Consider the following 13,179-nt stretch of genomic DNA (forward strand, 5'->3'; position numbering starts at 1 on the left):
AAGAACCACATATGTAGAGGGACAGTATATTAAGAAAATGCATGAAAGAAAATGGCCGTATAACATCATGTCAGAATCTTACCCATTATATATATATATATATATAGATGGTGATCCTTTTCTTTTCTATTGTTTTATTCCAATTAAGAGGTGGATTTCTGACTCTAAGAAAAAAAGAGAATCATCGAGTGCCATTTCCATTGGCATCCAAACAAACAAACAAACAGTAAATTATGACCAAGTTATAAAAAAGCAATGTTTAATGGAGGAGCTAGCTAGCTTTCCGATAGATGATCACTTGAAAACTACATATTCCAAATTGAGGTTTCTTGCAAGGGTTGACAATTCGAGATAAGAGTATTATTTGTATGTATGCTTGGCCGAAAACAAAGGGCCGGGCTATATTCTGTATATAGCATGACCTGCTTTGAGGTCTCTTTCAGCTACTGACCCACTTTCTTAACCAAATAGCTAGGCTGCCTATAGTTTTTCTTTTTCTTTTTTATATATATTTTTTTAATTTTCTTTTTCCAAAATATAGAATATGGTGTACCCGGCCCTAATGTGTAGCCTTCAAAGTCAAATTTGGAAAAGTCAAAAACGAGAGGGCCTCATGGAAATCTCAGCACAAAAAAAATGAATAAAAAAGGAAATGAAAAAGAGAGGGAGCAATGGAACCTGCTCTAGGGTGGAGACGGTAGCATTCGTTCTTTAGGAAAATAAACGGTTTAGACTAGAGTACTGGAGAGCTAGGGTTTGCTTTCACATTCAAACCCAAGCCCAAACTCTGTATCCACATCCTGGTCCATAAATTTAATTCATATCTCTGCAGTAAGCAATTGCTACGTTGCAAGATAATCACAACGGGTTAAATTGGCCCAACCCAAAGAAAACCGTTAGGTCCAATGGTGGTACTTGACCTACTTTCAAAGGTGAGGTTGAGGTTTTAGGTCCATGAACACAGGCTAATATCTAGCCATTTGATGCCCTAGCCATAAATCAATATCATGAGCAGTTGATGGCTCCACAAATGAATAAGCATATCCGCTATATAGATGTGGAACAAGAATGCAAATCAGAACTCATTTCTCGATTTCTGCGTGCTACAAATCAGAAGAAATTGGCATTTGAACATTATAAGAAATTTGCATCAATGGACAATTGAGGAGTATTTGGAAACAAAAATCACTAATGTTACAACAGAGTACAATATTTCATAATCACCTTACGACATTTAATCCTATAGACAAGCTAACTTTAGGTCTATCCCCAATTGAAAATTCCATCCAAAAATCATAGACGATGTATCTGCTCAAGGGAAGAGAAATGTGCATCAATCCTGTTGAGAGTTTCTTCATCAATTTCTGTCGTGCTAATCAATTTTTTCAAAGAATAAGGCAACTCTTTTCTGGGTTCTGAATCAACTTTAGGAATCTGGTCCTTCGGGGCTGCATCTTGGATTTCTTTTTTACTAGAGACTGTGTCCTGATTAAAGAGCTGTAATTTCATCTCCAAGCAAGACTTAAGATCCTCCTCATTCCGAGCTTTGTTCAACTTATCAATCAGATCACTCATGACCGAAGCCTTCTCCTTCTTCCCAATTTTGGCCTTTTTTGGTCCTTCATTAGGTTCATCTTGGTCACTTGGTTCATTAATGCCATCATTCAAATCAGGCTTCTGAAGCTTCTTTAATCCCTGATGAACAATTTGTTGTATCCTCTGTTTGAAGTTATCAGCTCTTATTGCGTTTGATCTTAGCCGCAACTTCAGTCCTGAGACCAACATCTCAGTGTTGGCCTCCAAGGAAGTAGCGTTGGGATTTGAAACAGAGGACTCGTCCTCAATGGACCCTTCAATAATAGATTTCACCAAAAATACTTCTTCAAGTAAACTAATATTCTGCATATATCGGTCAAAAGCTTCATCCTCCACTTCGATGTTTCTGTCCTTGTATTCCTTTAACTTGGAAAATCTCCATTCATTAATCGCTGCAGCATCCTGAGATAACTTCAAATATCAGGACAAGTAAATTTAAAGCAACAATATCTCAAACATTTACAAAAATATATTGATGCATTCCTTGCACCTTTCTAGTCAATGGCTTTCTTGATCGTAGTGGTATTTGAACATTATTAAACTGGGCAAAATTGTTGGAAAGTTGCCGAAGTGATGTAACTCTAAGTGAAGACCTGAAATAAAGCCCAAAAACAAAACAAAATGTTCAGAGCCAAAAACTTGAAAGACTGATTATTCAACTGAAGTGATTTGTAACAAGAAGCATGTCAAAGAAGTTACTAAATATATATATATATATATGGGAGCCTCAGAAAAGAAAGCATTGAAATAAAAGCAAAAACAAACTTTGCATATGAAATGCGAATTTAATTGACTAATTAAACCAGAAATGAGAGCAAACAGAGTTCTTAACCTAATCACATCCCATACAGAAATCATTAAAGAAGTGGTTTATACAAACAAGCAGCTCGGTCAACCATTCAATCCAATGATGTTGAGCATGTGATTAAGTAGGCTATTTCTTTGCAATATTGTGATTAATTTCGTGTGGAAAATATTTATAACTTGGTGATAATACAAAGGCACTCAGAACTGACCATAAAGTCAGACATGAAAAAATGCAATGCAATTCTTTAAGAAAAATTATTTTCCAGGTTGCTGTTGTCCTAAACACTGGAAACATAGGTGAAATGATTTGCGATGGAATCAGATGCACATCTGGTTTATTGATGCTCAATACTTACCCTGAGGGAGATGCCTCAGTTGCCTGCTGGTCAAACATAGGAGTGCTAGGACTCAGTGTCTTGTCTGGGACAGTTGCATGTGCTTTCAAAACTGCATTAATAAGAAATAAGGAAAAGAGGAATAAGGTCATGCTCACAAAAAAAAAAAAAGGGCAAACCTAAAAAAAAGCCATAAATCTCCTTATCAGCCTCAAAGCAGGAGTAGAAATGCCTTTGAATACTTCTTTACAGTACATACACTTCATTTGGATAAAAGAATTGAAACATTGAAATGATAAAACCCATTTGTTGTTCCCCAAAAATGCCTGATCGGAATTCGGAAGAATAAAAAAAACTACAATTTTTCTGATATCTTTTAATGCTGTTATTTGCTCTCTTTATTTTCTCTCACAAATTCTGATCTTGCTTGCTAATGATATAGATTCATACTATATTCATATAACGATCTGAAAACTATAAAGTCCAAGGAAAAGAATAAATATAAATAAAAAACTCTAACCTCTATGAATTATCTGATATATACCTAACTCGACTAGGTTTTAGGAAAAATTGTTTGCGTTGGGAAAGCCAAACTACTTGATAACCTCTTCAGGATATTGCAACAATCAGAAAAGACTTGACATTACCGCATCGCCAAACTTATACTCACTAATTTGTCATACTTGCTAGAGGTATTCTTCGCCAAAATGAAAACTTCAATGTTTATTCATTTTGCAGACTTGACATTATTGAATCGCCGAATTTATACTCACTAATTTGTCATACTTGCTTGAGGTATTCTTCGCCAAAATGAAAACTTCAATGTTTATTCATTTTGCAGACTGTAGAAAACTTTTTATTTCTAGGTCTCACTAACCAGCGTCTTTACAACTACAAGAAAAATGTTGAGAAAGGCAAGACCCAAAGAGACATAGAAAACTTCATGAGCATACCAAAATAAAAAAATTCAACTCTTTAAAGCCACTAAGACAATGGGACATACCTAGATTTTCCTCGAATAGAATAATTCATTCCTAATTTTTCATAGCAGGGAAAAAGAGCAAAAGGGCTCTCTCATCTGCTCTTTGTACCAAAAGACAAAACATGGAATCCATTTTCGACTATTCTTGTTTATTGGTTTGGATGACATGGCCCACACTCTAAAATACTACTCTTTGAAAGCTTTCTGCTCAATCATATACGGACTTACCATAGTACCTTACCAATCAAGGTGCAGCCTAGTAGTCAAAGGGCGGGTTTGGTTGAGTGACTCCGACATCCTAGGTTTGACTCTGCACTAAGGGTTCCTCCGAATCACCTAATACAAGATTCTGGTAGGTGGGGTTGTGTATGTGAGGAAACTTATCCAAAAAAAAAAAAACATGTATGCGAGGTTTACTCCCAGGGTGGATTTGAAGGACCCTGGCTTAGTGAGGTTCCATGTCATAAAAACAACCATAGGAGTTACCTCGTGCTACTTTGGAAACCACCAGCACACATGCATAAACACCTCCACTCACCACCATTCAAGCTCAAGCGTTTATCCAACCTTTGATGGAGTTAACGGGGGAGTTAGCATCACTATTATGTGAGAGACATCAATAACACAACTGCATCAAACACTTGTGCCCCTGAAACATTGGCTTTCATACCATTTGATACAACACGTGGTGATACCACTTAAAAGTAACCATAGGATAAAAGTAACTTTACAATCTAACGTACCACATCAAGCTAGGTCACTTTGTGAGTTTACTTTTGTGTAATCTCTGTGTCTGTAGTACTTCTCTAAACCAAAACCTTAAATAAATGAGCTTAACCAACAATGTTACATTCAAACTTACTATTGTCACCATCATCTCATGTGGTCCTCAACTACTTAATGAATCACAGTGCTTAAGGTGAAGATTCCAAAAGTCAAAGAAAAGATCCCCAAGTATGTTCGACTTCTTCTAACAGCCTATGTAGTGGCACAAACCACTATGTTCTTGCTCAGCCAACATGTATGTTCTCCAACACGTATACAAGGTGTAATTATTTGAATGTTTAGGTATCTTCTTAGTAGTTTGAAAAATCTCTCATTATAGAAATGAACATTTATAGCCAAAAACCCTTTCTTTTAACAAATAAATTGACATTTGTTATTCAACTAAAGAAATTGTAAATCATATGGGGAGATAACTCCAAAATGTAAAAAAAAAATACTATATGCACACGGACAAAGTTTCTTTCTATGCTAACCTATGTACCACAACAAGATGACTGACTTATGTAAAACCAAGGATTGCACAATTCCCTTAGGACAGGGCACCCCTTTGGAAGCCATGCCTGGCCTCTAATACAGTCAGAGATCTTTCTTTTTTTTTTTTTTTTTTTTTTTTTTTTTTTTTTTTTTTTTTTTTTTGCTTGGAGCAAAAATTATGCAGATCCCTGAAAAGCTAATAACTGTCTTTATGTTAGACATGCAGACGGCAGAGAGGAATCAATGAAAGCAGCAAATAGGTTCAGAATGGGCACCTAAATGACATCAATGGTGAGAATGTTGGGTACTGGTTTCTTATTATTTATATATATATATATGTTTATGACGAGGAACCCACCCCAGAGACTGTAAACACAACGTATCTAAAAGAACATCAATGGTGAGCATGTTGGGTATGATTTTCCTATTATATTACAGTGAAAATAGATATAATTCAACAATGCAGCCATCAAGCAATGACCTTGGGACAAAATATATCAATCTTCAACATTACATGTATGCGTCAAGTTAGCATACCGTGAATAGGACAAGGGTTTTGATCTCTCGAACAGCAACTCTTGCATGACTTGAACGGACACCTGCATTGTCAGTTTTGCTTAGGAAAGGGTATAATTTCAATGTATAAAGTATTTTTTTTATTGGCACCAAGTGTCTAAGAACAACATCCCTACTAATCCCGGAGGTGCACAAGCTCTCAGGAAAGAGTTTCCCGCAAGTGCACCTCAGTTAATTCAAGGAAAAAATCCCCTAGTCCGATAGCCCCTAGAAATTGTATGCACCCAAGAGGATTCGAACCTTAGACCTGGACGGAGCATACCACCAAGTCTAAGGCCTTTACCACTTGAGCCAACCCCTAAGGGTTATTTCAATGTAAAAAATATAACAGAAATCTTTAAAAAAAAAAAAAAAAAAAAAAAAAAAAAAAAAAAAAAAAAAAAAAAAAAAAAAAAAAAAAAGACCTTCTGTAAAATTTCTATTCCCAAAAAAAAAAAAAAAAAGAAAAAAAACCTATCAAAGTAATTTTCACCCTTAACCATCCTTACAATACATCAATTTTGTAGGATTTCTCTTACTCAACGAATATGTTCACTTGGGTTTGTACAACATCCTTCTATGTATGCTTCTTTTTCTATTTACTCAGAAAGACCTAGGAGCACCATTTGATAACTCGGGTATGTAAAATCTTCCAAAATATCCACCATAAAAAAGGGTGAGTGTTGCTCTTCACACTATCACTAGTCCATATGACATGTTCTCTGTCTCTTAAAGAGTTCTAGAGGGTCGAGGCAAAAGCAGCGCCCTTTACCCAATGATCTCGTCTTCTAACAGTGTTTTTTTTTTTTTTTTTTTTTTTTTTTTTTTTTTGATAAGATAAATATTATTGAATTGAATAAAAAAGGCATAGTCCATGTACACAGGAAGTATACAAAAGAATACTTCAAATTTTTTACTTATTTTTTTTACTTTTTCTTTCACTATTTTTTTAAACTATTTAAATATTTTTTTAAAATAAAAAAAAATCACATATTCATTTAAAAACACTTACTTAATCACTAAGTAAAAAAAAATTAAAAAAAAAATTGATAGAGAATTTCGGTAGAAATCCTCTGTGAGCATAGTGTTTTCCTTAATACAATAGTGGAAAACCAAAGCATTATAAAGTGTAGAGAAAAAAATTCTTCAACTCAGCTATTGTACGTTCTTTATCTTCAAAGCAACATGCATTCCTTTCTGTCCAAATACACCACATGATGTACAACAGAATCATCTTCCACATTGCTATCACTTGATGACAGCCTTGCATCTTCCTCCAACAACCCAACAAATCCACCACCCTCAACGGCATAACCCAAGCAACATCAACCATTTGAAAGATCTCGTCCCATAGCACCATTGTTACCTCACAATGTAGTAAGAGATGATCCACAAGTTCTCCATTCTTTTTACACAAATAACACCAATCCATCACTACACATCCTCTCTTCCTTAGATTGTCTGTGGTCAAGATCTTCCCAAAAGTGGAATTCCATACAAAAAAGACTAATTTAGAAGGCACACGAGACCTCCAAATATTCTTCCAAGGAAATGGAGTATGATCCTATGTTGACAAAATTTTATAATACGCCTTAACTGTACATTTATTGTGATTATTAGATCTCCACTTCAATCTATCCCACTGTGCCATAGGAGTCATCATGGAATATAGTAGGTTGAAAAAATCTGAAACAATAGATAGTTCTCAATCATGAAAATCCCTATTAAAAAGAATATTCCACTAATGAGAATCATGAAAAGATAACCGCATATCCGCCACAAAAGGCTCCCTATTAACTGCAATATGATAGAGAGCCGGGAAAGCCCTTTCCAATGCATGATCACCACACCACACGTCCCGCCAAAAACTGATTTGATTGCCCTCTCCGACTACAAAGCAAATCTGTTTTTCAAAGCATGACCACTTCTTCCTTATAAACTTCCATAAACCCACACCATACCCCCCCTCTTACTTAGTTGGAGCACCAACCACCCCAAGCAGCACCATATCTAGCGTCGATAATTTCCTTCCACAATGATCCCCCTCCGAGTGATATCTCCATAAACATTTCCCCAATAAAGCTTTATTAAAAATTCTTAAGTTACACACTCCCAACCCTCCACACACAATCAGGGCACATATTGTCTTCCATCTAACTAGATGGAATTTCTTCTCCTCCCCCAAGCCCCCCCATAAAAACATCCTAAAGAGTTTCTCGATCCTATTTACTACCCCTGCATGCATAGAAAACAAAGATAAAAAAAATATGTGGGGAGGTTAGTAAGAGTACTCTTGATAAGAGTGAGACAGCCCATTTTCGATAAATACACCCGTTTGCAATTAGCCAACCTTTTCTCTATCTTTTCCACAACCCCATCCCATATAGCTCTAGCTTTGAAAGTTGTTTCCAACGAAAGACCCAAATATTTCATTGGTAAAGAGGACACCTTACAATCCAAGAGGCTTGCTAAACTGAGGATATTTGAGACCGCACCCATCGGAACCATCTCAGACTTACCAAGATTCATCTTAAGCCCCAATACTGCTAAAGTAACAATGCTCGTAGGGCTTGGATCTAGCTATTATCCGCTTCACAAAAGACTAAAGTATCATCTGCAAAAAGAAGGTGTGAGATGATAATAGGGCCACCAAAGCCAAAACCCACCTAAAAACCAGATAAGAAACCTCCACTAACAGCGGCTTGCACCATCCGATTTAAAGCCTCCATAAGTATAACAAATAAAAGAGGAGAAAAATGATCTCCTTGCCGCAAACCCCAGAAACTATCAAAAAATCCAGCAGGTGTACCGTTAACTAGAACTGAGAACCGGGCGGTTGAAATACAATGACGCATCCAACAAATCCACTTATCCCCAAAACCACACTTTCAAGCAGGTATAAAAGGAATTCCTAGTTCACATGGTCATAAGCCTTCTCCATGTCAAGCTTGCACAGAATACCTGAACCTCCCTCCCGCAATCTATAATCCAAGCACTCATTTGCAATAAGCACCAAATCAAGAATTTGTCCCCACGAATAAATGCGTTCTGAGGCTTGGAAATAATACGTTCCAACACAGGGCTTAACCGGTTGGCAAGAACCTTTGAAATAATCTTGTAAACACTACTAACTAGGCTTATAGGGCGAAAATCCTCAATAATCGAAGCCTTGAGTTTCTTGGGAATGAGAGCAATGAACGTCGCATTAAGGGATTTTTCAAACTTTTGAAAATAGTGAAATTCACAAAAAAACCTGCAAAACATCACCTTTCAATATGTCCCAACAAGTTTGAAAGAAACCCATGGAAAAACCATCTGGGCCCCGTGCTTTATCCTTAGCCATACCAGAGATTACCTTGTAAATCTTATCTTCATTAAAAGGTCTCTCCAAAACACTCACACTCTGAGAGTCAATTGGCCCAAAAGACAAGGCATCAAGCTTCAGCCTCCACGAAGCCGATTCTGTGAGAAGGGTCTCATAATAATGCACTATATGGTTTTCTAGCTCGAAAGGAAAAGATAGCACTTGAGAACCTGAATGTAGCAACTCAATAGCATTGTTGCGCCGATGTGAATTAGCCACTTTATAAAAGAACTTCGTACACTTATCACCTTATTTCAGCCAAAGAGCCCTGGATTTTTGGCGCCATGAAGTCTCTTCCGACAACAAAACCCTCTCCAAATTTGCCATAACCGTGCCCTTCCTCAATAATACCTCCTCCGAGGTATCTCCCAGTATTTCCTTGCCCTCTAACTCCATCAATTCCTCCAACAGTGTTGACTTCTGATTGTCAATGTGGCCAAAAACTTCTAACAGTGTTACAGAGCTTAATCTCCAATTCATGTGCCTAAGAAAGGCCTTCCTCTCAAAACACATTTTCAGTAGACCTTCTTTGTGCTTTACTGCACACCACTAGTCAATACCCAAACCCACGACTCTTCGAGCTTTTTCACTTAATTTTCGTGCTTTCCAAATAAAAAAGAAATTATTAAAGCTTCAAGCGAGGAAAAAACTGTATCCATAAGTTAATCAAAACCTACCCGAAACCCCAAAAGTAAACAATACACCAACACAAGCACAGGCTTATGACAGAATTGTAGGGTTTCGAAACCTATACATGTACAAACAAAATAAGTCAGAGAATACCTGGAGCGAGCAACATTGCCACATATCTGACACTTGGGCTTGTTGAGCCCGCGAAGGGTCTTAGGCGGCGTGTCCGTACGGTGCGCCGAACTGTTAGCCGCGGCGGTGGCGGGGGTGTTATGGGTTAGGGCTGGCGATGAGGCCGCCATGTATGAATGCTCGAGCTGCTCTTCTTCGAAGCCAGCGAGCAAGCGAGAGGGATTTGAAACCAAATTTGCTTTTGTTGCTTTTGGCGCCCGAGGAGAACTCGATATGGGTTCAGGCGCCGATTTGGAATTAAGGGTTCGGCAGCACCGCACCGCAGAAATGGGGTTCTTTTGTATGCCGGGCCATATCTAATTATGGGCCGGATCGGTATATTCAAAATAACTTGTACGGCCTTCAGACATATGATCAATGTTTTAAATTTCTTATATACGATCATTTCGATTTAAATGTGTTCCGATAGCTGTACTTATAAACTGATAATTAATTAAAAAAAAATACACATATATATACACACACGTAGGTGTGTATCATATATGTATATATATGTATATATAAAAAAGAATTGAAGATTTCTAAAATGAGTATACATTAAAAACATTAACAAAAAAACAGAAATATTAGTGATAAAAGATAATAATAAAATATATATATATATATATCACAAACTTAGTCGAGACAAAAAAACAGAATAAAATAAAGAGCTGAGAAATCATTAAAACTAATGAGATTTAAAAGAGAGAGAGTGAGTGGAGATATTTAAATACTAAAGTTAAAAATAAATTTAAATTATATAAATTCCTTTTAAATTTTAAAATTACATGAATGTTGTCTAAAGCTGTAATTGATAAAAATGTCATCCAAATACAAAAAGTTACAAAATTGACATTAGGTTGCGTTTGAATGTTGAACTGAGTTGAATAGAGTTGAGTTAAGATAATAAAATATTATTTTTTAATATTATTATTATTTTTGAATTTGAAAAAGTTGAATTTTTTATTATATTTTGTGTTAGAATTTGAAAAAAATTGTAATGATGAGTTGAGATGATTTTAAGTTCCAAATACCAAAACATAATGGGGATGTATAGTATATCGAATACTACACCGGAATGAAAATTCTAACTAGAACGGAACATAATTTAAAACTATGATTAAGAAGTGCAATTCTCACACCATCTTTTTTAAAAACAAAATGCAGCATATTTGGGACATTCAAAAAAAATTTTAAAAAAAAAAGTACTTTTTAGGGGCTAATTGTGATGTTTTAAGCAACTCACGTAGTTGTTGACTCTTGCCAATTGTGCAAATTGTGCAAAGGATTATAATTCTGCAAATTGCGACAATTCCAATTTTAGTTAGTCGGCTACTTATTTCATCACTTTAATTTGAGTTGTGGATCCTACTATAGAGATGGAAATATCGATGTTAATAACAACATAAATCATCGCACATACGGTCCAACCAATTGGGAGAGCATCAATATATTCCTCTTCGGTGTACTTCACTCTCCAAGTATGCTCGTTTCCCTCCTTCTTCCTTACCACAACAAGTATTTGTGAAATCACTCTGATGAGAAGAAAAAAGAAGGTGTTAAGAAGACCCTCCTAGCACAACCCTAGACACTCTAAGATCCTTTTTCAAATCAAACATACTTTCATTTCAAGTCAAGAGATAGATTAAAAAAAACACACACACATCCCACTGCACTGATTAGGGGGTTCATAGTGACTGAGGGGGTCAAAGGCAGAGAAATGAGTTATTTATCAACCAATAATTCTTCTTAAGTTGGATAATTTTCAAATAACACAAAAGAAAACCTTTAGGCATTTCATTTATTGAGCGGTCTCTCACCACGCATTTTTTTTTTTTTTTTTTTTTTTGGTCTCCTTTAGAATTTATCTTGATTCTTCATTATAATCTATTCATTGAGAGAACCGAAAACGGTATTTATTTCTTCCAGAATTCTTTATCATTCCCTTGAATTGATGGGTTAAGACATGACTTTAATGATTTTTAAACATTTCAAAAAATGACAGCAATATACCATTTATGTAATTTATTTAATCATACAAATTGTTGATTCTCACGTGATGCACTTTTGACCAAAAGTGATGAATGACCCCACATTTTTATCAAAAGAATTGGATAGAACTCGCACATTCTAAAATTGTATCAAGAATTACTCTTGACCAAGAGTGAATGTAGTTTTTTCTTAACAAATGTTTTCATTATTTATAAACATAGAGATTTGAATTACTAACAAATACAAAGATGAACCCTATTGTGGCCTTTCTAATCCCTATTAATTATTAATAAGATTGAAAGTTTTAAAATAAGTGTCACATAAAGTCCAATTAGTTTGAAAGTAACTTTCTTATAATTCCCTATGTATGTCTAGCATTTATTTAATACGTTCAAATAAATGACTTTTTTTAATCTAAGTAATGCTTTATGAGATTATTGGTAGGAGGGCACATGCAACGCACATGCCTGGCTCCCCATATAAAAATTATTTGAAATTTGAAAAGAAGAAGAAGAAGGAATTGATGTTTTTTAACACTGTAGGAGGTAAGTGCTTGGACCCAGGGGTGAGCAAAAAATGCTAATAACTCGAGGCGAACAAAGATGCTCGGACCTAGGGGCGAGCAAGGAGAGCTTGGACCCTAGGGCGAGCAACAAGAGCTTGGACAAGAGGCAAGTGAAAGTGCTCACGCCAAAGGCCAACGGCGAGCACCATGAGGAGCAACAAAACTCACCCTTTTGAAGAGCAACAATGATCGCCCCCTCGGCGAGCACCATGAATAAGCATGAAGGTTCGGCCAAGAGAGAACAAAAGAGTTCGAAGTGGATGGGTGAGCAAAAGTGCTCAAAACCCAGAGGGTGAGCAAAAATGCATGCCACCTAGAATACCCAGCGAGCAAAGATAGCTCACACACCGGGCGAGTAAAGAATGCTCGAACCAAAGGGCAAGCAACAAAAACTAGAACCCTTGGGCGACGAAGAATAGGTCGAACTCATGGTGAGCACCATGAAGAGTAACAATGCTCACCACCAAGGTGAGCACAGGATGGCAAAGTGCTCCCCTTTGTGCGATTAAAATAGCTCAACCTCGAGTAGCACCTGAGGCGAGCACCATGAGGAGCAACAAAGTTTAGCCCATTGGCAATAGTGGTCGCCCCCTCGATGACCGTGAAGGAGCATTAAGGTTCGATTAAGGGTGAGCAAAAGAGCTCACTGGGTGGAAGAGCGAGCAAACATACCCTTCCCCCTACCCTTCTTCCCAGGGCAAGCAAAGAATGCTCGATGAGGCAAGCAACATTAAGAGCAATAGTAAGGACATGCATCGTGAAGGAGCATGAAGGTTCACCCAGAGGCGAGCAAAGGTGCTTACCACCAAGGCAAGCACATGATGGCAAAGTGCTCCCCCCAGTGCGAGCACCTTGGAGGGCGAGCAAAAGTGTACGACCCTCAAGTCGACCATAAAGTGCTTGCACCCAACTAAGCAAAAGT

At 36.8% G+C, this 13,179-nt stretch overlaps 1 protein-coding gene across 2 annotated transcripts; it reads right to left on the reverse strand.

Annotated features, from left to right (window-relative positions):
* Positions 1-1,101: 1,101 nt before the first annotated feature.
* Positions 1,102-10,017, reverse strand: LOC121235616. 2 transcript variants are annotated; one of them, XM_041131952.1, is made up of 5 exons: positions 9,683-10,017; positions 5,518-5,579; positions 2,760-2,850; positions 2,087-2,189; positions 1,102-1,998 (listed from the first exon to the last, which is right to left on the reverse strand). In XM_041131952.1, the coding sequence occupies exons 1-5, from the start codon at positions 9,829-9,831 to the stop codon at positions 1,294-1,296; spliced, it is 1,110 nt and encodes a 369-aa protein (XP_040987886.1). In that variant the 5' UTR covers positions 9,832-10,017; the 3' UTR covers positions 1,102-1,293. The 2 variants fall into 2 exon arrangements, with proteins under 2 accessions (XP_040987886.1, XP_040987885.1); XM_041131951.1 differs by lacking the exon at positions 5,518-5,579 and having other exon boundaries at positions 9,683-9,839.
* Between the last annotated feature and the right edge of the window lie 3,162 nt (positions 10,018-13,179).

This window comes from Juglans microcarpa x Juglans regia, chromosome 6D (assembly GCF_004785595.1).
Source record: "Juglans microcarpa x Juglans regia isolate MS1-56 chromosome 6D, Jm3101_v1.0, whole genome shotgun sequence".
In the NCBI taxonomy this organism is placed as follows: domain Eukaryota; kingdom Viridiplantae; phylum Streptophyta; class Magnoliopsida; order Fagales; family Juglandaceae; genus Juglans; species Juglans microcarpa x Juglans regia.